Below are 24810 nucleotides of genomic sequence, written 5' to 3' on the forward strand. Positions count from 1 at the left end.
ATTGGGGATGGGGCTACTTTCAACAGAACAGACAATACGAGAAGCCGGATGTACGTGACATCGCAATACAAGTCACCGAAACACTGACGTTGTCATGTTAGCGCAGATAGTGTGACATGACAGCGCAGCACAATACAGCAGGCTACATAAATCACAGACAAGAGACGCTGTGTTTTCAAGCTGACACTCAGAATCCTACAGAGCACTGGGGAGAAGAGACAGCACCACAAAAGACTGGGACACCACAAAAGACAGACACACACACACACACACACGCTAAATGATGACAAAGTGTGACATTTCTGCCGTTGTCAGCTAGTTGGCAGTGAGGAGGAGAGCGAGGGAGGAAACGACAAAGAAGAGAGGAGAGGAGAAGAGGTCTTTAACGATTAAATTATCCCCTGACCTTGTCTCTGACAGGGGCAGTCCCCCATCGCAATGACACAGCAGACACACACACACACACATATACACACACACACACACACACACTTAGTGACGCGTCTGCCCCCCCCCCCAAGTGACAAGACCAATTATGACCCTGTCAGGAAAGCTAACAGATAGAAGAGTGTTAGCACACGTACACGCACGTGTGCGCGCGCGCGTGTGTGTGCGTCCGTCCAATCAGAGCAGAGCAATTGGAGGAGAGAAACAGCAGATTCAGACAGAAAGGGGATAGACACAGTCACACAGAGCAATAGCAGAATAAGCAAATTTACCATCTAAATACAGACACACACACGCAGACACACACAACACCACACAAACACACACATCCTGAGCTCACAGCACAGCTAAAGTCACTTTAGTCACTGCCCAGGTGAACACTACCTATTCTCTGCCCAGGTGAACACTCCACTGCGGATCCGAGCGAGAGTGGGCGTGCCGTACATGTCGTCATCAGAGGGCGTACGTACGCACAGGCTCTGTGCGGACAACCGTGTACCGTCACGTTTTTGTGACCACACGGTCACATGTGCCGGACCCTGGAAACCCAAAACAGATGCTGAATTTGAAGAGAGGTGTTTTGCACCGCGGTGAAGTTACATTTAGGTTGGATATTCAAAAGACATTCACAACTTGAACGAACGTTGTTTTTGCTGCTCTCAAGCGGGTTAATTTAGCTATATTCTTCATTGCAGTGGCTGATTACCTGCTTTGTTGGATAATAACCACAGACCACCAAGGTATAAAATAAAAGCACGATGCTACAGATTAGCAAATATAGTATTATTAACACCTTTACTGACAAAAACGAAATTAGTTTTTTTATTTTTCATTTCATTTTTATTCTTCTCATGTATAACCAATTTCTGTAAAGCACTTTGGTTTGTTTTTAAGCGCGATATAAATAAACCGTAACCATATTTAAATCACATTAACTAACGAAGATGATCTCACAAAAACTGATATAATTCCATCAAAACACGTGTGATAATTATTAATATTCGCAGAGTAGATGAACAAAATGAGTGAAGTATATTTAAATGAGTTAAAGATATTTAGTGACTGACTGTGAACTCAACTAAAGAGGAGTGTATTTTGTTATTTGGGGGTTGCTGCAGGTTAAGTCAGCCTTCTTCTCTCTAACTCACCTGCAGCCTCACTCAGGGGCCGCAGTGCTCATGTTAACCTGTCAATATTCATCAACAGCCCCTCAACAAAAGCCCCCGGGCCACGCCCCTCTGAGTGTGTGTGAGAGAGAGAGAGAGAGAGAGTGAATGAGGGAGAGAGAGAGAGAGAGAGAGTCTGGGTATGAGGGGCAGCAGCGGGCATCGTCTAATTTACATATCTCCCACGGTGCTTTGGGGCGAGTGCTGAGGGACGGCCTCCATATGCATGAGGCACCGTCTGTGTGTGTGTGTGTTGGAGTCTTTCCCTGCAGCTGCACACACACACACACACACACACACACACACGGTGTGATATGCTGCACATGTCATATTCATAACATATGCCGTTGTGACCTCCATATTGCTACAGGCCTCCCGAAAATGCCCATCAGGGGTTATGAGGGGGGAATATGGAGAGATATGGAATTTCAGATGATGGAAAACACAACACACACACACACACACACACGGATGATGACTCACTTTCTGAAGCCCAGGATGAGTCTGCCGCGGAAAACAGTCAGGTCCATCGGGGGGAAAGAGGGATCTGACACTGGAGAGACGAGAGAGAGACATTGAGTGGAGGGGAGAGAGACATTGAGCGGAGGGGAGAGAGACGAGAGAGAGACATTGAGTGGAGTTGATTTTTTTGTTAGTTTTTTGTAACAGGCCTTAATAATTTCTCAGCCAGGGAGTGGGGACTTGACTCTGACTCTTCTTTAGTGACTCAGACTGGAACGCGACTCGGACTGGAGATATAGTGACTCGACTAGTGTAACTGGCAGCGACCCGGCCGGTAGAACATCAGTCTTCAACTGTTGTCTACTGAGTTACAGTAGCTGTAATTGACTGAGTTACAGTAGCTGTAATTGACTGAGTTACAGTAGCTGTAATTGACTGAGTTACAGTAGCTGTAATTGACTGAGTTACAGTAGCTGTAATTGACTGAGTTACAGTAGCTGTAATTGACTGAGTTACAGTAGCTGTAATTGACTGAGTTACAGTAGCTGTAATTGACTGAGTTACAGTAGCTGTAATTGACTGAGTTACAGTAGCTGTAATTGACTGAGTTACAGTAGCTGTAATTGACTGAGTTACAGTAGCTGTATTGGAGCACCTGGGGGCACAGCACCTTGTTGCTCAGGAGCACCTCGACAGTCGTTTTTGAGGGAGAGGATGTAGCATCTCATTCACTTCGCCCATCCCGACTTTCCCAGCCAGGATTCAAACTATTAACCGAACCATTAAAGGCCGTTTCACACAGATGCGGTGCGAATGCAGAGGCGGAATGCGGTACGAAATTCCGTGCGAATTTTCCGCATTGCAACCTATACACACGGGTCCGGTGCAAATTATTCGCAGTCCCACATTAATTTACCGCAGCGGAAAAACAGTGTTCAGTGTAACCAGTGGTTATTGTCCCTCCCGAGCTCCCGTCTAGTAGGACAGCACCGCCTACCCACAAGCTAGCTACTAGTCGGCTAACGTCAGACAGACAGACAGCAGCGAGACGAGCCATGCAAAGAAACTGGAGGCAGTGACCTTTCCGTCAGCTGAAAAAACAACGAGAAGAGAAAATGGAGGCAGTAGCAGCGCCGCGGACCCCAAATTTGATGCTGAACTGCTAGTTAGCACTTGGATACAAGTGGCTAATGTTAGCTACATCCATTTACAACAGTGGTTTACAACGTTAGCAAGTAGGAATTTGTTTCATAACAGCTGCATTCCATCTTCAGTGGATCCCAGCTGCTGGGCGATCTGAAGATCTATTGTCCTTGATTTCGGTGTTGATTGTTATGATGTTTGTCACATAAAGTTGGATGTTGAGAAACCAAATTGATGAGCCGGGTTTGGGAGTAGTGGAGGTATGACATCAGCTGTAAACAAAGGATTTCATTTGGTCAAACGTATTTTCCGCAGGCGTTTCCGTGCAGACGTCAATGTCCGTCCGGAAAAATAAAATGCCACACGAATGTTCGGCCGCGGTGTGCAAGCTTAAATTAGAATTAAAACATTTTTTTGCGAATATCCTTGCCGATTATTGGCGCGGAAATCGGCACCGGTGTGAAACGGCCTTAAGAAGCTACTTTTCCCCTGAATGTGGACAGTACATGCTGCACAAACACTGCAGGACTCCTACATGTGAGGTCAATGTGGACAGTACATGCTGCACAAACACTGCAGGACTCCTACATGTGAGGGTCACTGTGGACAGGAAGAGGAAACGTGATGGAGGGCGGAGTTAAAGAGGAGGGCGGAGTTAAAGAGGAGGGCGGAGTTAAAGAGGGGGGCGGAGTTAAAGAGGAGGGCAGACGCTCGACACTAAAGCCAGATGGAGGAGAGAAAAGGAGAACGGGTCATCCATTATTGAAGAGCCCGGCGCTGTGCGGGTCCAGGCGCCTCTCTCCCTCGCCCTCGCCTCGCTCTTTACATATTCACACACACACACACTCATCTCTTAAAAGGTCTGATGAGCGCAGAGTGTGTGTGTGTGTGTGTGTGTGTGTGTGTGTGTGTGTTTTGACGCTAAGCCAATTAGCCCACAGGCGACACAGTGGCCACATTCTGATGATGATGACGATGACGGGCGGCGGGCGCTCTCAAGATGCGATGGAGCTTCTTGAGAGGGTGTGTGTGTGTTTGTGTGTGAGTATGTGTGTGTGTGTGTGTGTGTGAGAGAGTGTGTGTGTGAGTATGTACAGTATGTATGTGTGTGTGTCAGTGTGTATGTGTGTGAGTGTGTGTGTGTGTATGTGTGTGTGAGTGTGAGTGTGAGTGTGTGTGTGTGTGTGTGTGTAGGCTTACACATGGTGTAGAGCTCGGCCAGGCTGCTGACCGCAACTGCGCGAACCTCTGAAGACATGAAGCCCTCCGACTCCAGAGTGCAGCCTGCATCCTGAACACAAACACCTTCTATATTATATATTATATTATTATATTATATATTATAACTGTATTCATGTTAGATGATAGACTCCAGAGTGCAGCCTGCATCCTGAACACAAACACCTTCTATTATATATTATATTATTATATTATAACTATATTCATGTTAGATGATAGACTCCAGAGTGCAGCCTGCATCCTGAACACAAACACCTTCTATATTATATATATTTTATAAAACGGCTCTCTCAAATCAAGCAATCTGATTAGTTCACAGCCATTGTATAAATCCAGTAACCGAGTCCAATAACCCATGGCCATGGGTTATTGGTTGCCATGGTAACTCTCTTACTAAAAGCCTTTGTTACCTCAAAAAAAACAAATGGCGGAGACAGCTGTCAGATCCTTGTGAATCGATCTTCGCTTATAACTTTACTAATACTTCGCAGAAAATTATGTTTTGTACAAGAATAGATGCGGGCTAATGTCTTCTTTGCAAAAAAAAGGCTGTTAACCCCGCATTTAACCTCGTAACGTTAGTTGGTGTCGGGCTTTGCAGAAAGCACTCAGCTTCTCAGCAAGCGCTGAGAATGCAGCGCTGCGCTCGAGCTGCCTGTCGGCTTTCCAGAAAGCTCTCAGCTTCTCAGCAAGCGCCAGGATTGGCCAATGTCAACTTCAGTCTCCAGAACGATCCAATCAAATCACCCGCACGTTCTTGCGGTCCCGCCTTACAGTAGTGTTTCAACTGACTCTATCAGAATACCATGCCAGTCGGACTTATAGTATTATTATTATTATATTATTATACTTGGAAACCGTTTTATAAAAGCAATATAGCACTCGAGCTGCGTGGTGTTGTGGCATATATCCCGCTGATAAGTTGTTATCACAGCTTATCAGCGGGATATATTCGCCACAACACACTTGCTCTCATGCTATATTGCTTAAATATATTATATATTATAACTATATTCATGTTAGATGATAGACTCCAGAGTGCAGCCTGCATCCTGAACACAAACACCTTCATGTTAAATGAGTCCAGCGATTCTCAACCATTTTCCCTGGACCAAGGCCAAGAATATTAAAAAAAAAAGCAAAATGAGAATAATTACGTAAAAATTTGGCATTCCCTCTAATATCGCAAATCATATCGCAATATCAGTCAAAAATAATAATTGCAATTAGATATTTCTTCAAAATAGTTCAGCCCTACCCTGGTGGTCCCCGGACACCATGTTGAGAACCACTGATATAGTCCAGTCTTTCTTGCAGGCATTCTCTCAGGCACAAAACACACACACACACACACACAGACACACACAGACACACACACACACAGAAAGGTGTGTTACCTGGAGGGCCTGGCGTGCTGCCTCCATGTTGGGGAAGACGGGGAGGATGTAGTTGGAGAAGGTGTCGACATCGGGGGACATGCCCACCTCCTTCATACCCTTAACCACCTCCAGCACACCTAGAACACACACGCGCACGCACGCACACACACACATGCGCACACACACACACACACACACACACACGTTATTACATAGCACTTGAGTGGACATAAGAACATTAATTTGACCATTTTCATCGCACTGGAATCAACAGAAAAAAAGAGATGAAACTTTAATGCAAAAGATCTTCCTGCATTTCCTGAATATCCCAGAAGTGGCCGTAAACAGCAGCAGCAGCAGCAGCAGCAGGAGGAGGAGGAGGAGGAGGAGGAGGAGGAGGAGGAGGAGGAGGAGGAGGGGCAAAAGGCTTGCTGCCTTTTGTAATTGAAGGCAGTAAACCTGCACACTTTACTTTCCCACTCTCACATCCCAGCCTGAAGCTGTGCTGCTTCAATATGGGCCTGACGAACGAGCTGGCATACGCTTTCTCACAGCCCTCCAGTCAGATCGCCAGGTACACACACACACACGTACACACACACACACACACACACCCCAATATGCTAATCGGGATGCACACACACACGGCCTGAAGTGGACTCTTGCCCCATCACCCTGCTCTCCAGCAGAGCCCCGAGGTCCCGCCCCCGGGCAAGAGGCCAAAACAGCCACATGCATATGGAACAGCCACTCGACTCACACACACTCAATGTGCCCGGGAGTGTGTGTGTGTGTGTGTGAGTGAGAGAGAGTGTGTGTGGGTGAGTGTGTGTGTGTGTGAGAGAGAGAGTGTGTGGGTGAGTGTGTGTGTGTGAGAGAGAGAGTGTGTGTGTGGGTGAGTGTGTGTGTGTGTGCGTGTGTGTGAGAAAGAGAGAGAGTGTGCACGCATATGAAGGAGGCACTCCAGCACTTTACATATGACTGGGAGCGTGCCCACTGCCCATAGAAGACACCTACATGCCTAAATGAGTGTGTGTGTGTGTATGGCTGCATGTGTCCGTGTCCGTGTGTGTGAGAGAGTGAGAGTGAGTGCGTGTGTGTGTGTGTGTGTGTGTGTGTGTGTGTGTGTGTGTGTGTGTGTGTGCGTATGGCTGCATGTGTCCGTGTGCGTTCATTTTAGGGATGCATGGTATATCGACAATCATATCGGTATCGGCCGATGTTAGTCATTTTTTAATATATCAGTATCGGTTCAATGAGCAAAATAACAGCAATGTTCATCGGTATCTGGCGAAATGTTCATATTGAGAGGAAACAATGTGGTAAATCTATGATTTATGAGCTTTTCCATATATTTTAGAAATAAATAAAGACAGCTTTTTCAAATTCAGTGTGTACATGTGTTTTTCAGTTTGTACAGAATTAGAATTTGATTATCATACAAAGTTGTTTTTATACAGATCATATCGACCGGTAAGTATCGGTTTTTGGCCATAGCAGCAATGTTAATATCGGTATCGGCGCCTCTCTAGTTCATTCTTAGCTTCTGTCGCTATGCAGTCCGACGACGGAAATATCAATTCATCCCTGTGCTATATATGAGCACATATAGCGTAGCAATACACCGCGTTCCCATGCGGACTTCAGCAAACTACTCCTAAGTGCTTCCTTCCTGGGGTTGTTGTGTTGTTTACTCTCCACTCAGATCGTGAAACGCACACGTAGGGGCTCCGTACGCCGGCGTCCTCTCGGGACGCGTGTGTTCACCTGGCATTCTCTCTCTTTGGCTGAATAAAAGATGAGAGCGGGGCTTTTATACGCCATTAAAACCTGCATTACCCTCAGGTGGAGCTACCTGACCCACTCCATCCAGCCATCCAGCATCCAGATCACTCATTCATTCAGCGCTCTCACTATCCCATCTGCGCTGCTTTCAGGAAAAAGTAAACCGGCGATCTTTCTCAATGGAGGATCCCCCCCTCGTCCCGTGCCTTCTTCCCCCTCTCATGTGTTTTTATGAAAGAGGAGAGGGAGCACCTGCTGTCCTCCTGAATAATCCAGCATCCATTTCTCCCTGAGCCAGACGGATACAGAACAAGTGAATGGAGAGGCGGAGCTATAAATGTAGACGTGGGCCCTTCTCTCTCGCCGGGCCTTCTCGAGCATCAGCACTTTTTGGTTGTGTGTGTGTGTGTGTGTATGTGACTGTGTGTGTGTGTGTGTGTGTCCGAGAGCTTTTAAAGCACCGCAGCTCATTCGATGACCACTAAGTGAAAGTATGCGACACACACGGACATCCGTTTCGCACATGTATCCGAGCGATATCAACTTGCTGGATGGGATCGCAAACTGAGGCGTTTTGACACTCAGCTTAACAGCAAAGTCAAACTAGACGAGTACTGTAAAGCAATGAAGAACAACTGTGTAGAATATCATAGGAAAGTGTTATTGTTGGTGTAATTCGTGTTATTGTGTGTAGGGATGGGCGAGAGTACTCGGGTACTCGAGTACTCGTTCATAACGTCAGTACTCGAGTAACGTTTCCGCTGTTCGGGTACTCGCCCCACTCCCCACCCCTTTAAAATGGTCTAAATCTACGCATGCATCTTATGTGGATCTGGCAGCATGAACTGCACGGGCGTCAAGTCAGCCAGAATGTACAAGTACGTCATCCGCTTTGTTGATTTCAAAATAAAAGTTGTAACCTTATTTATTTTGAGTAATGCGTTACAGCCATAGTTTCATGCCATATAACATCACAACGAGTATTTTGATACAAGGTTTGCTGCTTCGTTCGTTGAAATAGCCTTTTCTCGTCCAACGTGCATAAATAAGCTATTTACTTTTGTTTAAGTAACATTATTTTGAAAGTTTTAACCGGAAGTTTTCCAGCTCATCCCGAAAATAGTGGCTGAAGATATGCTCCCGAAGGAGAAAGATGCACGCTTCTTCATAGCGCACGCCCGATAAAACTCATTCAAAACTTTGCAGTAGTTTACTGACTACACTGTCGTTTCCCATAACGTTAGTCACAAGAAATGTGGAGAAAGAATCGCTTTTTGGGAGACAATCGTTTCATGGTGATCACTATTTAGCTGCAGCTGCAACGTTAATCACACTGGTCAGTGGTCAGTTTTCTCTTTTTGGCAGAACACCGGCGGACCTTGTAATCCGTGGATTTACGTTAGTGTAACAGTGATCATAAAGTAAAATGGATGATACTGGACAATGGACATGTATTGGAATTGAGCCTTCGCTTGTTTGACAACAATATTGTCCGCTCCGAAGCGCTAATGCCATCCATCCAACCATCGGAGATGCTGTCTGAGGTAGGCTTTAGACGTTAGCTTAGCGTCACCTCACCTAATATCACAGTCAGTCAGTCCCTCTCCTCACATGCTCCAGGTAGCGCTTTCTCCATGCAAAAATGCAAACGTTATGTGTGAACAGCCCCACACACAGCAGATTACCCCTGCTCCGTCATTACCATAGTAATCACACAGACCCCCACCGTCCCCCCCCCCCCCCGCGCGAGTACTCGAGTGCTCGTTCATAATAGAAGGAGAGTACTCGAGTATTTAAATTGCTTAAAATGCCCATCCCTAATTGTGTGGTGTAATTCGTGTTATTGTGTGGTGTAATTCGTGTTATTGTGTGGTGTAATTTGCGCTAACAGCTTGGTGAAACCATTCCGATAACTATCCCGTGTGACCTCACATTATGTTTCGCTCTGCGGTCGATGCTAGAATGGATCGGCCGGAGGAACATGAGTAGTGATGAATGGTTTTGGCCGTTTAGGGTTTTGGTTTTAGGCATGGGGAGTCATGATTGGTTGGGGTTGGTGTTAGGGTCAGAGGCGGGGATAGGTCCCTCCGGCCGATCCAACCAGCTCTGATTGGCTCAATTACGTCATCAACTACGACGCAGTTACCCGATTGGCCCGGTGACATTGTAATTTCAGGAGACCAATGCGGGTGGCTGGAAGTCCAGACTGATACGTAGAGCGAAACAGGATGTGAGGTCACGTAACGTTAACCAGGATGGTTTGAGGTCTCTAATATTCTCTACCCTCCATTCCATACAGTAGCCCTCTCTGCGTTCCCCATCGATACACCTCAAGCACAATTTGGCGCAGAGTAGAATGTAGAAGTGTGGAGGCCTATCTGGTGTGCAACACACCATCTAGGGAACGACGTGTCTTGAGAGGTGAGGTGAGCGCGGCAGTCGTCACAAGATATCACCATCACCTTCATGTCTCCAGGTTAACTGTCACAGAGGAGAAGAGGAGTGGAGTGAACCGGTCCCCTGTCATCTCCTCCCATCCTTGGTCCATAGTACCTGTCACTTCCCCTCTTCTTTCTCCCATCAAACACCATCGCTCTCTCCATCTCTTCATCTCTCTAAAAGGCGGACAAGGAAGGTCTCCCTGTCGCGAGCGAGGGAGAGCTGTATTTTACTGAAGTGTTCTCTCTCTACGGCCCCCCTATTTTTCCTGACTCCCCCCCCCCCTCCCCAATTGTACTTTGCCAATTCCCACACGAGTGCAGCGACCAGGACTCTGGACTCATACCCCACCGGCTTCCCACCCGCAGACACGGCCAATTGCGTCTGTAGGAACGTCTGACCAAGCCGGAAGTACCGCTGCCGGGAACTGGACCTGGGTCTCCACAGTGCTTTCACCTCGACACTACCCAGACTTCTCCCACTGTCCCCTCTCTTCCTCCATCGCTCTGGACTTTCACTCCACTATTCCTCTTGAATCAAGGTGATGGCCTGGCCCTCGTCCCACCAATTAACTCAACCCAGGCTAACCTAGCATACACTTCATTAACTCAACCCAGGCTAACCTAGCATACACTTCATTAACTCAACCCAGGCTAGCATACACTTCATTAACTCAACCCAGGCTAGCATACACTTCATTAACTCAACCCAGGCTAGCATAGACTTCATTAACTCAACCCAGGCTAACATACACTTCATTAACTCAACCCAGGCTAGCATACACTTCATTAACTCAACCCAGGCTAGCATGCACTTCCTGGAAGGCAGGAAGTGAAGCAGAGCAGACATGTGGGGCTTTCACATCTCTCATCACCCAAAAACACAGCTGAACTGCTCCCTTCTCCCTCTCCCTCTCCCTCTCCCTCTCTCTCTGTCAGAAGCGATAAGAGCGGCCTGCGTCGCGCCGGCTGACAAGCGCTGATTGGCTGGCGGCGGCAGGTGGAGGCGCGGCCCGGCATATGCTTTCTGCTAAACCCGCCAAATCCACACCTCATCCAAATGCAAAGCGATTTCCCCCTCTCCTCCCCTCCCTCTCCTCCCTCTCCTCCCATTCCGCGGCTCCGGCTTCTGCCCCGCTAGTGACACCTGTGGACAAAAAGTGACACGGCGCTTAATATTTCATGGGCCGTGCACAGCGGGGCGCGTAATCCAAAGTGAATTCCCTCAGAGCGCTCGCATTTACATGAAATCAAGTCACTCCGCATCAGTCACGTCACCTGCACTGCCCCCCAGAGGCCCCCCCGCGCAAATACACACACACACACACACACACACACACACACACACACACACACACACCTCCTGCAGTGAGTAAGAGAGAGAAAGAGAGCAGGAAGGAGAGGCTGCATTATTCATGAGGGTTTAAGGCTAGCGTCATTGGAAGCGAGTGAGTGTGTGAGCGAGAGAGAGAGAAGTTTCTCCACTTCCTTTCTTCCTTCCGCTAGGCGCTGTGACAACTAAATGGACGCCCTAAGTTCTGTTGGCGAATGTGCGGCCGGCGAACTTAAGCGGAGCGTGTGTGTGTGTGTGTGTGTGTGGTCGTGCATGTTTAAACTCTTGTCTAGTCCTCTTCTTCACGCTGAGACATCTCACCGTTCAAACTGAGAATCTGTGGACCGCACAGAGAGGTCTGATCTGTACGCTCGCCACAGCCCGCCTGCCCCGGCCCCGCGCCGCCCGCCCGCCCTCGCCTGCCGCCCGCCCGGCCTCGCGCCGCCTGCCAGCTCAAATGCCGTCAATTAGCTGAGCGGGGGAAAAGACATCATTTATTAATCGCTCTCAAAAAGCCCAAAGAGAAAAGCGAAAGCTCAGCATAAACAAAGCACTTAGAAGCCAGAGGCCGTCGCTCAATGTGTTACATTCATTGTTACAACTTATTACTGAATGTGTTACATTCAGTAATAACTTTTCTAATTTTCTAATTCTAAAAAAAAGGTCTCCGAATGCCGGTTAACTGTCACAGATATGATTTCATCCCTGATAAACACAAGGGAAGGAAAGTCACTTTTTTCCTCCACAAGCTAGCGATGCATAATATTGGATTTTTTTTTTTGCCGCTCGCCAATATATCGACGATTTCCAACACTTTTTGCCGATTGCCGATATTATTTCATGTGCACATTTTTCTCCTCACCTAATTTCAAAGAACATCGAGTCTCTCCTGTAGTGCAATTAACACATTATTGTGCAAACTCTTATCGTGATGGACCACTGGCAGATGCAGACATAAATACGTGTTTGAAAATGTACACACTCACTGGGCAAAATAACAAAACTAGGTTATGTGTCAAACATGCCACTTTTTTACGTAACATTTTCTTTCAAACAAAACTAAGATTCATCCTACTTTTTGAGCATTTGGGCCATAATTAAAATGTAAAATATTGGCCCGTCATATCGGCAGAAAAGTTCGTTTGGGGGGGCGATGCTGATATTTATTTTAATACGATACCGATGACGTGCTGATAATATCATCGTGCATCTCTACCACAAGCAACCGTGGTTGTGGGACAGAAAACTTAAACCTCTCGTCTCAACAATACCTGATGATATGAAACTTTCTAAATGGCTGGCCTGCCTCAGGCCTGTGTGTGTGTGTGTGTGTGTGTGTGTGTGTGTGTGTGTGTGTGTGTGTGTGACACTGTGTGTGACATGCCTCAGGCTACTGAGCCCCCCAGTGTCCCGAACCCCAGGTGCCCTTGCCGCAGGGCAAAGGTCACCAGATCAACCCAACCACCCACACGCCCACACACACACACACACACACACACACACACACACAGAGCACAGTTGCAGCACAGTTGATACATCATCTGGTGTTAGACAAATGGCATCAGTTGTGCAGGAATAATTTTCCCCCTTTGAAGTTTGCAAGATGGCGGAGACATCATGGTCAATCATTTTAAAACACAAGTATCTCAACGACAACAAATAATGCCTGCATCAACATCCTTCTAATAATATTTCTACGGCCAATTAATTCATTTTAACGACCAAACCATGTGACCACCTAGACCCTTTTTTAGCCTGAGGCCTACACTCGCACAAAAAACACACGAAAAGAGTCCAAATCGATGACTGAGAAAACTTCCCGAATACATGTCCTGCACCAACGCACGGGGGCTACAAGTAGCCAGGATTTGGAGATCAAGAAGAGGAATCAAAACATATGACATTCAAGTCTAAGCTCTTTCTTTCCCTTTCTGAAAGTCAACGTGTCTTCTGTGGCTGACATGAGAAGTTGGGACCTCTTCTAAACTTTACAATGCATTCCCAGAGCTCTCCAGAGACACGTGTTCGAGTGAGCGCACGGGTGTGAATGTACACACGTGTGCGTGTTTGTCTCATGTCTTCTCGCTCAAACTCTCTCACGCAGGGATCAGGCCTCTTTGCCCTTGACTGCCCCGACCCAGTGAAATCTGCCCCAGTTGGACCACTCTGTGGGGCATTAATATTTGAGGTCAACACTCATTTAAAAGCTCTTTCTGGAGGAGAGGGCTGACACACACACACACACACAAACACACACACACTCGGGGCGGCGATGTCATTCTGCTACTGCTGTTATTTTGGTGAAAGTAATGCAAAAGTAGTGTAATAAGTAACAAGCATTGGTGACTACTTACTCTACACAGACAGTACTATTGTAAAGTAACGTATTACTTTCTAATGAAAGTAACTAGTACTATGTAGTAGATTACATTTTGAAAGTAACTTGCCCAACACTGGACATCATAACACCCACACACTCACATCATAACTTTAGTCCAGAGCGGCTTTAGGTCCAAAACCAGAACCTTCTCACAGCAGCCTAATAATAAGATCTGCTCCTTAGCACCTTCTATATATATATATATATATATATATATATATATATATATATATATGTGTGTGTGTGTGTGTGTGTGTGTGTGTGTGTGTGTGTGTGTGTGTGTGTGTGTGTGTACGCGCGTGCGTGCGTGTGTGTACCTGCTGTATTGCCATCCTTCACGTGCCCGGTGAGGAGGGGCCAGAAGTAGTGTGGCCTTATGGGTGAATCCTGCTCCTTCAACATCTTCATCAGCTCGAAACACATACCTGGAGAAATAAATCATCTCAAGTGACCATCATGCATCTCTGCACTCCATGTGTGTCTGCTGTATTCTCCACATCAGACCACCACGTGCACAAAGATGACGGCCAGGATGGACATCATTCTGCCTTCACATCCCACAGTGCATCGCAAAGTCACCATTCCAGTGGTTTATGAATTGACAAAAATGGGCGTTGGGGACACTTTGCATTGTGGGTAATGAGGAGAATGATCACCGGTTGTGGCCGATCAGCTGAAAATGGGCCATGTCCGGTCACGTGCATCTCTATACAGTATGTGAGTGAACGTGTGTGTGGTGTACCATCATCTCTATACAGTATGTGAGTGAACGTGTGTGCAGTGTACCATCATCTCTATACAGTATGTGAGTGAACGTGTGTGTGGTGTACCATCATCTCTATACAGTATGTGAGTGAACGTGTGTGTGGTGTACCATCATCTCTATACAGTATGTGAGTGAACGTGTGTGTGGTGTACCATCATCTCTATACAGTATGTGAGTGAACGTGTGTGCGGTCGGTGTACCATCATCTCTATACAGTATGTGAGTGAACGTGTGTGTGTGGTGTACCATCATCTCTATACAGTATGTGAGTGAACGTGTGTGCGGTGTACCATCATCTCTATACAGTATGTGAGTGAACGTGTGTGTGGTGTACCATCATCTCTATACAGTATGTGAGTGAACGTGTGTGTGGTGTACCATCATCTCTATACAGTATGTGAGTGAACGTGTGTGTGGTGTACCATCATCTCTATACAGTATGTGAGTGAACGTGTGTGTGGTGTACCATCATCTCTATACAGTATGTGAGTGAACGTGTGTGTGGTGTACCATCATCTCTATACAGTATGTGAGTGAACGTGTGTGCGGTGTACCATCATCTCTATACAGTATGTGAGTGAACGTGTGTGTGGTGTACCATCATCTCTATACAGTATGTGAGTGAACGTGTGTGCGCGGTGTACCATCATCTCTATACAGTATGTGAGTGAACGTGTGTGCGGTGTACCATCATCTCTATACAGTATGTGAGTGAACGTGTGTGCGGTGTACCATCATCTCTATACAGTATGTGAGTGAACGTGTGTGTGTGGTGTACCATCATCTCTATACAGTATGTGAGTGAACGTGTGTGTGGTGTACCATCATCTCTATACAGTATGTGAGTGAACGTGTGTGCGGTGTACCATCATCTCTATACAGTATGTGAGTGAACGTGTGTGTGTGGTGTACCATCATCTCTATACAGTATGTGAGTGAACGTGTGTGTGGTGTACCATCATCTCTATACAGTATGTGAGTGAACGTGTGTGCGGTGTACCATCATCTCTATACAGTATGTGAGTGAACGTGTGTGCGGTGTACTATCATCTCTATACAGTATGTGAGTGAACGTGTGTGTGGTGTACCATCATCTCTATACAGTATGTGAGTGAACGTGTGTGCGGTGTACTATCATCTCTATACAGTATGTGAGTGAACGTGTGTGTGGTGTACTATCATCTCTATACAGTATGTGAGTGAACGTGTGTGTGGTGTACTATCATCTCTATACAGTATGTGAGTGAACGTGTGTGTGGTGTACTATCATCTCTATACAGTATGTGAGTGAACGTGTGTGTGGTGTACTATCATCTCTATACAGTATGTGAGTGAACGTGTGTGTGGTGTACTATCATCTCTATACAGTATGTGAGTGAACGTGTGTGCGGTGTACCATCATCTCTATACAGTATGTGAGTGAACGTGTGTGCGGTGTACCATCATCTCTATACAGTATGTGAGTGAACGTGTGTGCGGTGTACCATTCTTCTTTGCCTCCAGGGCGCAGGACAGAGTAAATTGGAGAGGTGCAGCGTGCAGACTGGAGTCCTGGAGGTCTTTGCAGTATGTGCCAATCTTCTCCACAGGCTGCGGTATGCACACAAATATGAAATCATTATATAAATAATACTCTTTCATACACTATACACAAGGCTTGAAATGAATGCTTGCCATTGGCCAATGCTCTATTGACTATGGGGGGGGGGGGGGGGGGATCTGAGAGCTTAGAAATTAATTTTGACTGATGAAACTCTGAATCTATTTGATACAGTTGTTCAGGAAAAAGTTAGTTTTGTTCCTTAACTGCATATAAGTGCTATTAATCCGGGTGGTTTTAAGATATTAATGAACAATGATATAGGCCTAATTCACTCATAAATAAGATTAACTTGAACATATGTGAATGAAAAGTAGATACATGTACAGTAGAAAGTTGATTGGTCACAGCATAAATGCGAGTCAAAGAAAGGGTTTGTTGATGTACCGTGTCCATGGTAACACAGTGTCTGAGGAAGAAGTTGCCCAGGCTGGGGCCGTCGCCGTCCATGCCGTCCCCCTGCAGCGCGGGGAAAGTCCTGAGGACGTGGAAGCCCGTGTCCTCCTGACCATGGGTGATGAGGCTCAGACACAGGTTCATAGCATCTACAGGACGAACAACAAGTTACACTCTGTACAGTGACAGTCCCATGATGATTCTCCCTAACTCATCAGCTGCTCATTCACCTCTTCTCTGGAGAATACAGTAACATTACGATCATACGAAGATCAAGTACGGCAGCAGCACTAATAGATGAAGAATTCAATAGTGGGTTTCTCGTGGGAGCGGTGTGAAAACTGTAGCCAAGATGTGAAGCGTACCTGGCACGTAGCCCCGCTCGTGCCTCATGCGCTCCGCCATCTCGGGGACGCGCTGCTGGTGTCCGGCCTTGGCCAGGGAGAAGATCACCTGCATGATGTCCCGGTCCATCAGACTGCAGTCTGCACTCTCCACTGCCTCCAGAGTCTGACAGAGAGAGAGAGAGAGATGGGGAGGGAGAGAAGCAGACGGGGGACAGAGATGGAGAGAGAGGAAGGGGGGAAGGAGAGAGAAAGAGAGGAAGGGGGGGAGGAGAGAGAAAGAGAGGGATGAGGGAGAGAGTCTTTAGATACAGACATACTCATACACAAGTGTGCATCGTTAACATTCATCCATATACTGTATATCGGCAATCAGATCGGTATCGGCCGATGTTAAGACATCGGGATCTGTCCGATGAGCAAAGTAGCAGCAATGTTATTATCGGTCATCGATGTTATTATCGGTTATCGGCTAAATCTTTCATATTGGGAGGAAACAATGCGTTGAATGTATGGGCGTGTCCGAATGTTTTGGAAATTAATAAAAATACAGTACTTTTTCAAATTCACATTGTGTGTGTTTACGTGTGTTTTTCAGTATGTACACAATTTGATTATCAAAGCAACAGATCAGTATACAGATCATAAAGACATCGGTAATAAAAGCAATGTTATCGGCAATAACAACAACGTTAATAGCGGTTATCGTATCGGCCAACATTTGCATATGGGTGCATCCCTAGAATAAACACACACACACCTTGTTAATATTGTCCATGTCTCCCTTCTCAGCATAGGCGCTGAGCAGCGCTACGTAGGTGTCCGGCCCGGGTTCGATTCCTGCCCCCTGCATCACAGTCAGGATGTTCTTGGCGCTCTCCAGGTCACTGCGGGAGAACACACATGTTTAAAGTCAAGCTAGACACACGTGCATGTGGCATCTCTGCTAGAAACAACATTGCATAGACTTGAGTGAAAGGGGTGTGGCTCACTCTGCGCGGGCGTGGCCTGTGACCAGCGAGTTGAACACGGCTTCGGTGATGGGCAGGTCTTTGCCCTTCATGAAACCCAAGATGGTGCTAAAGAAGAGAAGAGAGTTTAAGAAGGAAAAACAGGAACATGCAGAGGCCAAAGATTTGTGTCTGTTGAAAACTAACAATGCACTGTGGCAACTAAGGGCCTGTGTCCACCTAGCGTCTTTTCATCAGCTCCGGCGTCTTTTTTCAGTTGTTTCCAATGGGGGGGGGGAGAGCCTATGCGGGCGCACACGGACGTCTAGAGAAAGTGCGCTGCGCCCAGCGTCTATTTTCACAGCGCTCCGGCGTTTTTGTGCGCCCGACTCCCAGCAGCACTCCCAGCTGAAAATATTTTCACTTTTCAGAAAGACGCTGGTGTCGGGTGCTCCTTTTCTGACAACTAATCATATGGAGAAACTATCGCGACAGAGACAGAAAGGCTCAATTGTGGGAGCAGATTGTCTAGACACTTGAAATTTCTGGTGAGTGTTGAGCTAAATCACTGTATGTGTGTTGTTACTAGCTAATGTTAGCTGTCAGCTATCAAGCTACTACGGCACTGAACTAACGTTAGTTTCAGATTGCTTCCTTGTATATTGTGCGCTGAGACCAGCGCTCCCCAGCGCACTCCCAGCGTTTAACGGTCGGAAAAAGACGCTAGATGGACACAGGCCCTAACACAACATCACTTAAGACAGCAGGATTTTAATCACCTTTCACATTCATCGCGTTTCAGATTAGAAGATACGACCAAATTATACATTTTGATATCAGGCTATCGATATTGATAGCCTGATATCAAAATGTATAATTTGGTCGTATCTTAGACTGTGCAAGACAAACTGCGTCTCACATTTACTGACGGCCTATTTTAGGAGTTCAGCATGTGTTTGTTGTTTACATCTGTACCGTTGTCCAACTGTTCATTGCCTTCTTTGTCCTTATTGGTCAATCAGCAGAAGAGAATCATAACCACCTGTAGACTTTATGAGTCACACACTGTGTGGATATACTATACTTCTGCACTCTGCGCATGGAAAAGAGTGTTTGTTGGCTCTGGTGGGCTGATCTCAGTCAGACAGTTTGCTCACCTGGCTCCCTCGATGTCTCCATTTTGGCAGTAGGCTGCTATGAGTCTCTGATAGGTTACCTGCAGGAAGAAGAAAAAAAGATTCACTTTAAGAGCCACAGTATGTCATCAGATTACAAACGCGGAATTTGACTTGTTTGTGCACATCAATAGTAGAAGACAAAGCAATACAGAAAAACAATCACAAATTATAAAGTGCACTTTCAAATGACATCTGATGGGGGAGAAGGGGGCGGGGCTGAGTTGCAGGGTAGGATAATATCCGTGGGGGCACCCCGGCACGTTACTAAGCCGGCTGAGCTCACTTGTTGTTTTTGTTGTCCGATTCCTTCTCTCTATAACCTCTGAGCTTTATAAGACCAAAAAACACAACAAACTTTTTTCTTGCCGGAAGTTGAACGACTGAATCCATCATCACCCTGCAGTACATACTCTGTTGGGCTGGACGTTAGCACCCTGCAGTACATACTCTGTTGGGCTGGACGTTATCACCCTGCAGTACATACTCTGTTGGGCTGGATGTTAGCACCCTGCAGTACATACTCTGTTGGGCTGGACGTTATGACCCTGCAGTACATACTCTGTTGGGCTGGACGTTAGCACCCTGCAGTACATACTCTGTTGGGCTGGACGTTATCGCCCTGCAGTACATACTCTGTTGGGCTGGACGTTATCACCCTGCAGTACATACTCTGTTGGGCTGGACGTTATCACCCTGCAGTACATACTCTGTTGGGCTGGACGTTATCACCCTGCAGTACATACTCTGTTGGGCTGGACGTTATCACCCTGCAGTAAATACTATGTTGGGCTGGACGTTATCACCCTGCAGTACATACTCTGTTGGGCTGGACGTTATCACCCTGCAGTAAATACTATGTTGGGCTGGATGTTAGCACCCTGCAGTACATACTCTGTTGGGCTGGACGTTAGCACCCTGCAGTACATACTCTGTTGGGCTGGACGTTAGCACCCTGCAGTACATACTCTGTTGGGCTGGACGTTAGCAGCACCCTGCAGTACATACTCTGTTGGGCTGGACGTTAGCAGCACCCTGCAGTACATACTCTGTTGGGCTGGACGTTATCACTCTGCAGTACATACTCTGTTGGGCTGGACGTTATCACCCTGCAGTACATACTCTGTTGGGCTGGACGTTAGCACCCTGCAGTAAATACTATGTTGGGCTGGATGTTAGCACCCTGCAGTACATACTCTGTTGGGCTGGACGTTAGCAGCACCCTGCAGTACATACTCTGTTGGGCTGGACGTTAGCAGCACCCTGCAGTACATACTCTGTTGGGCTGGACGTTATCACCCTGCAGTACATACTCTGTTGGGCTGGACGTTAGCAGCACCCTGCAGTACATACTCTGTTGAGCTGGACGTTATCACCCTGCAGTACATACTCTGTTGGGCTGGACGTTATCACCCTGCAGTACATACTCTGTTGGGCTGGACGTTAATCACCCTGCAGTACATACTCTGTTGGGCTGGACGTTATCACCCTGCAGTACATACTCTGTTGGGCTGGACGTTAATCACCCTGCAGTACACACTCTGTTGGGCTGGACGTTAGCACCCTGCAGTACATACTCTGTTGGGCTGGACGTTAGCACCCTGCAGTACATACTCTGTTGGGCTGGACGTTAATCACCCTGCAGTACATACTCTGTTGGGCTGGACGTTAATCACCCTGCAGTACATACTCTGTTGGGCTGGACGTTAGCACCCTGCAGTACATACTCTGTTGGGCTGGACGTTAATCACCCTGCAGTACATACTCTGTTGAGCTGGACGTTAGCACCCTGCAGTACATACTCTGTTGAGCTGGACGTTAGCACCCTGCAGTACATACTCTGTTGGGCTGGACGTTAATCACCCTGCAGTACATACTCTGTTGGGCTGGACGTTAGCACCCTGCAGTACATACTCTGTTGGGCTGGACGTTAATCACCCTGCAGTACATACTCTGTTGGGCTGGACGTTAATCACCCTGCAGTACATACTCTGTTGGGCTGGACGTTAATCACCCTGCAGTACATACTCTCTTGGGCTGGACGTTATCACCCTGCAGTACATACTCTGTTGAGCTGGACGTTAGCACCCTGCAGTAAATACTCTGTTGGGCTGGACGTTAGCACCCTGCAGTAAATACTCTGTTGGGCTGGACGTTAGCACCCTGCAGTACATACTCTGTTGGGCTGGACGTTAGCACCCTGCAGTACATACTCTGTTGGGCTGGACGTTAGCACCCTGCAGTACATACTCTGTTGGGCTGGACGTTATCACCCTGCAGTACATACTCTGTTGGGCTGGACGTTAGCACCCTGCAGTAAATACTCTGTTGGGCTGGACGTTAGCACCCTGCAGTACATACTCTGTTGGGCTGGACGTTAGCACCCTGCAGTACATACTCTGTTGGGCTGGACGTTAGCACCCTGCAGTACACACTCTGTTGGGCTGGACGTTAGCACCCTGCAGTACATACTCTGTTGGGCTGGACGTTAGCACCCTGCAGTACATACTCTGTTGGGCTGGACGTTAGCACCCTGCAGTAAATACTCTGTTGGGCTGGACGTTAGCACCCTGCAGTACATACTCTGTTGGGCTGGACGTTAGCTGCTTCCATCTTGGCCAGGAACTCAGTGGGAGAGAACTTGAACTCATTCTGCAGGTAAACCTTCAGCAAGGCGTTGTAGTGGCTGACATCATACGATGCACCTGAGGAAGACAATGTCCAAGATACTTAGTGAGCCCCCGTAGTGATTTCTCTCTAAAACCATGTTCTGGTTCAAACATGGTGCAAACCTGCTGGAAGTCTTCATGAACCATATTAATGCAACAGAAGAGCAAATGTCAAATTTCCATATCTCCAATAATAATAACATTTAGTGTAGCTTGTCACCATTCTATCCCAGACCTGAGCAACATAACTGCACGATACATTTTGAATTGTTTGGGGGGGGGAATGAGTTTTTGAATGCTCTTGTATTTTGTCCACCTTTGAGGCTGCTTAAGTGTCTAATAAGATCAATCAAGCACCGCTCAAATGGTTTTAAATATTTGAAACATATTTAAATGTGACTTTTTCCAGATCAGTTCAGCACCACCAGCACACAGTAATCTTGATCATATATGATGGTTGGATTGGCACGGCCTCGTACCCAGCTCCAGCAGTTTCTCCCAGATGCGGTGTGCCAGCTCAGTGCGCTCTTCCAGGGGCATTTCTGGCAGCAAGGAGCCACAGCTACGCAGCAGCAGCAAGGCCTGGTTACCGCTGGGATAGCCTGCACACAGGCAGGAAGGAAGGGCGGGGTGGACGAAAAGTGGAGTGGTGGATGAGAAAGAAAGACAGAAACAAACAGTCAATCAGTGAGGGTCTGAACTAGGCTTGCCGCGGTATTCGGTGTTACCGGGGTTACCCGGTGGTGAGACATACACTGATTACATAACGTGCCCACCGGTAACACCTTTTGTTTTTATGGAGGAAGAATTGAAAGGAAAACTCTGCAGTTTCAGCGTGCGCCGGTGTAAATTACAAGCGCTCCCTCTGGGCTGCAGTCTGGCTCCGCTGTTCTGGTTAGACCAGCAACTAACTTTAGTTAACGCTAGTTGTGAGGCAGCCAGTGTTGTATGACTGTGAGCGTCCATGCTAACGTTAGTACTTTAAACAGTAGCAGCGTGCGTCTTGTCTCTATGAACCTACAGAATGGACGGTTAAAGCATAGACTCTTGCTTACTTTAAAACTTGTATTATCAACATACATATAACGTAACGTTCGCTCTAGTCTAGCCGCTAAGGATACCCGACTGGTGTCTCACTGTTATTGTTCCCAGGAACAACATGCACTAGTAGGAACTAACAATCCTATTGTTTACATTTATTTTTACGGTGTAACCGGTAACACCGGTGTTGTCACGTGTTTATTACCCGGTGGGAAAATGTCCACACCGTGGCATCCCTAGTCTGAACTAATAGACAAATGCCAGATGAAAAAAGCATGCTCAGTTCAGTCTATAGTTCCATGTTGCACCTGGTCAACACAAGTTAACGGTCTGCCCGCTGTAACTCGAGACTGAAGACTGGATGCTTTTATCAGGGATCATAATGAAATACAATAGCAACAATATCCAATATCCTACAGTATTCTTTACTGATTATGGCTAAAAACATTAATGCAACAGGTACATGTGGCCAACTTTTCCTCACCAATGAACCGGTGACCAATTCCAACTTTGCCTGACTATCTCTCAGTTATTGGCTGAGGTAGCAGCAGTCTGGGATATGGTTGTTGACAATGGCCTTATTCTCCATCTTCTTCTCCATCTGCCATCTTTGATTGTACCTGTTCTGTCTCCCTACCTGTCCTGCAGATATCATGGAAGATGCGGAGCAGCAGGGTCTTGGTGATGCGGCCGGTCCTCCTCACAGAGCTGTCCAGCTTGGCCAGGGCCCAGTCGAACTGCTGCGCCTGCTTGGAGCGCACCCCGAGGCTCGTCTCGTCCCGCAGCTCCGTGGCCACCGTGAAGCCACGCGTGCCTCCGCCCACTGCGTACGGCCACACCTGTCTGTGTAGGAGGGGGCGTGGACAAGAGGGGAGAGGGAGACAGATGTGCCAAACGGGGGGGGGAAACAGGAAGGAACGGAGTCATCGAGAGGGGAGGGAAGCATGTAAGAGCATGGGAGAGGGTTCGATGTCGAGAAGAGAAGGAAAGACAAGGGAGACAGTGACAGAGACAATGAGATGAGTAAGAGATGGGACAGATGGAATGAAAGGAAACACTCAGTTCACACTGTATTTTATAGCAAGTTTCTTATTAAGTGTTCACTGCCTGAACAGCACAGAATGAGTTGAGTGCAGCAGGCCACAATAGTAAAAGCATCACAAACATGGCTGACAGCATCCCTGGTTGTGATTGCTCAATGGGTATTTGCATTTTTGTAATGAGCCATGATGACCTTGACCGTAAAGCCACTATCAAGAATGCTTTCCCGACATTCAACATGAATGGTGACCGTTAGCCTCAGCCCCGTTGTCGGAACTCTTTCGGCTAGCTATGCTAACTTAGTTCCGACGACGGGGCTAGCCTCAGCCAGAAGTCGTCTACTCAACGAATACTGAATCTTGCCGCCAGTGGCCCTTCAATACGCCCAGTGACAAAATACTGAGCATCAAGTTTGATATCAAAAGATGCGTCATGACATTAGCTAGCTAGCAACTAGCAGCTAACCTAATCTCATATGAGAGCTAGCAAGTACCGTAAGGCTACTTGGGCTGGTACACACAGAAGAGACAAGACACGAGTGGAATAACGTTAACTCGCGCTATTTAGGATAATAGGATGGGTTGGGATGTGAAATGAATGAACTGTCAGCACGAGCTAACGTAACAAGCCTTATGTCAAATGGGAGGCCATGTTTGTTGCATTATACACTGCTGACAGCTACGTAACTTGAATTCAATCAAAAATGATGAAGCATATATGTCAAGACATAACATTTGATTGCCCTGTCATGTTCCTATAAATAAATGGCTGTGGCTGTCATTGAGCCTCAATGACATGCCATGCTCGCGCGCTGATCACAGTACAGGCTAGCGGTAAAAGGCGGATGATACCTGGAAGCATTTTGCAAGCGAGGGGAGATCTGTGCGGAAGAAAGGCCCGCTCTTCTGCCGCCGAAAGCCCCGCTGTACAGCCGGCTGAGCGGCGGTCCATTTCTTTTGGTCCCTGTGATCTGAAGCAAGCCAGAAGGCGAAAACTTGAGCACTCGGGCTGATCTCAAGAGCGCAGCCATGTTTTCGTCGCAGCGTGCAAGGGCAT

At 47.1% G+C, this 24810-nt stretch overlaps 1 protein-coding gene across 1 annotated transcript in view; it reads right to left on the minus strand.

The window, feature by feature from the left end:
- Positions 1-24810, minus strand: part of lrpprc (leucine-rich pentatricopeptide repeat containing) — a gene marked incomplete at its 5' end in the record, with an annotated part of 71185 nt that extends 46375 nt beyond the window's left edge. Inside the window, 15 exon segments of the mRNA XM_083657987.1 lie at positions 2097-2166; positions 4419-4509; positions 5855-5973; positions 14090-14197; positions 16023-16128; positions 16526-16683; positions 16900-17044; positions 17639-17765; positions 17871-17957; positions 18986-19044; positions 21587-21708; positions 22152-22274; positions 23351-23556; positions 24606-24789; positions 24792-24810. Of these exon segments, the coding sequence (XP_083514113.1) occupies positions 2097-2166; positions 4419-4509; positions 5855-5973; positions 14090-14197; positions 16023-16128; positions 16526-16683; positions 16900-17044; positions 17639-17765; positions 17871-17957; positions 18986-19044; positions 21587-21708; positions 22152-22274; positions 23351-23556; positions 24606-24789; positions 24792-24810 (1724 nt within the window).

The sequence above is a fragment of the Poromitra crassiceps genome, assembly GCF_964638095.1.
Source record: "Poromitra crassiceps genome assembly, chromosome: 22".
Lineage (NCBI taxonomy): Eukaryota > Metazoa > Chordata > Actinopteri > Beryciformes > Melamphaidae > Poromitra > Poromitra crassiceps.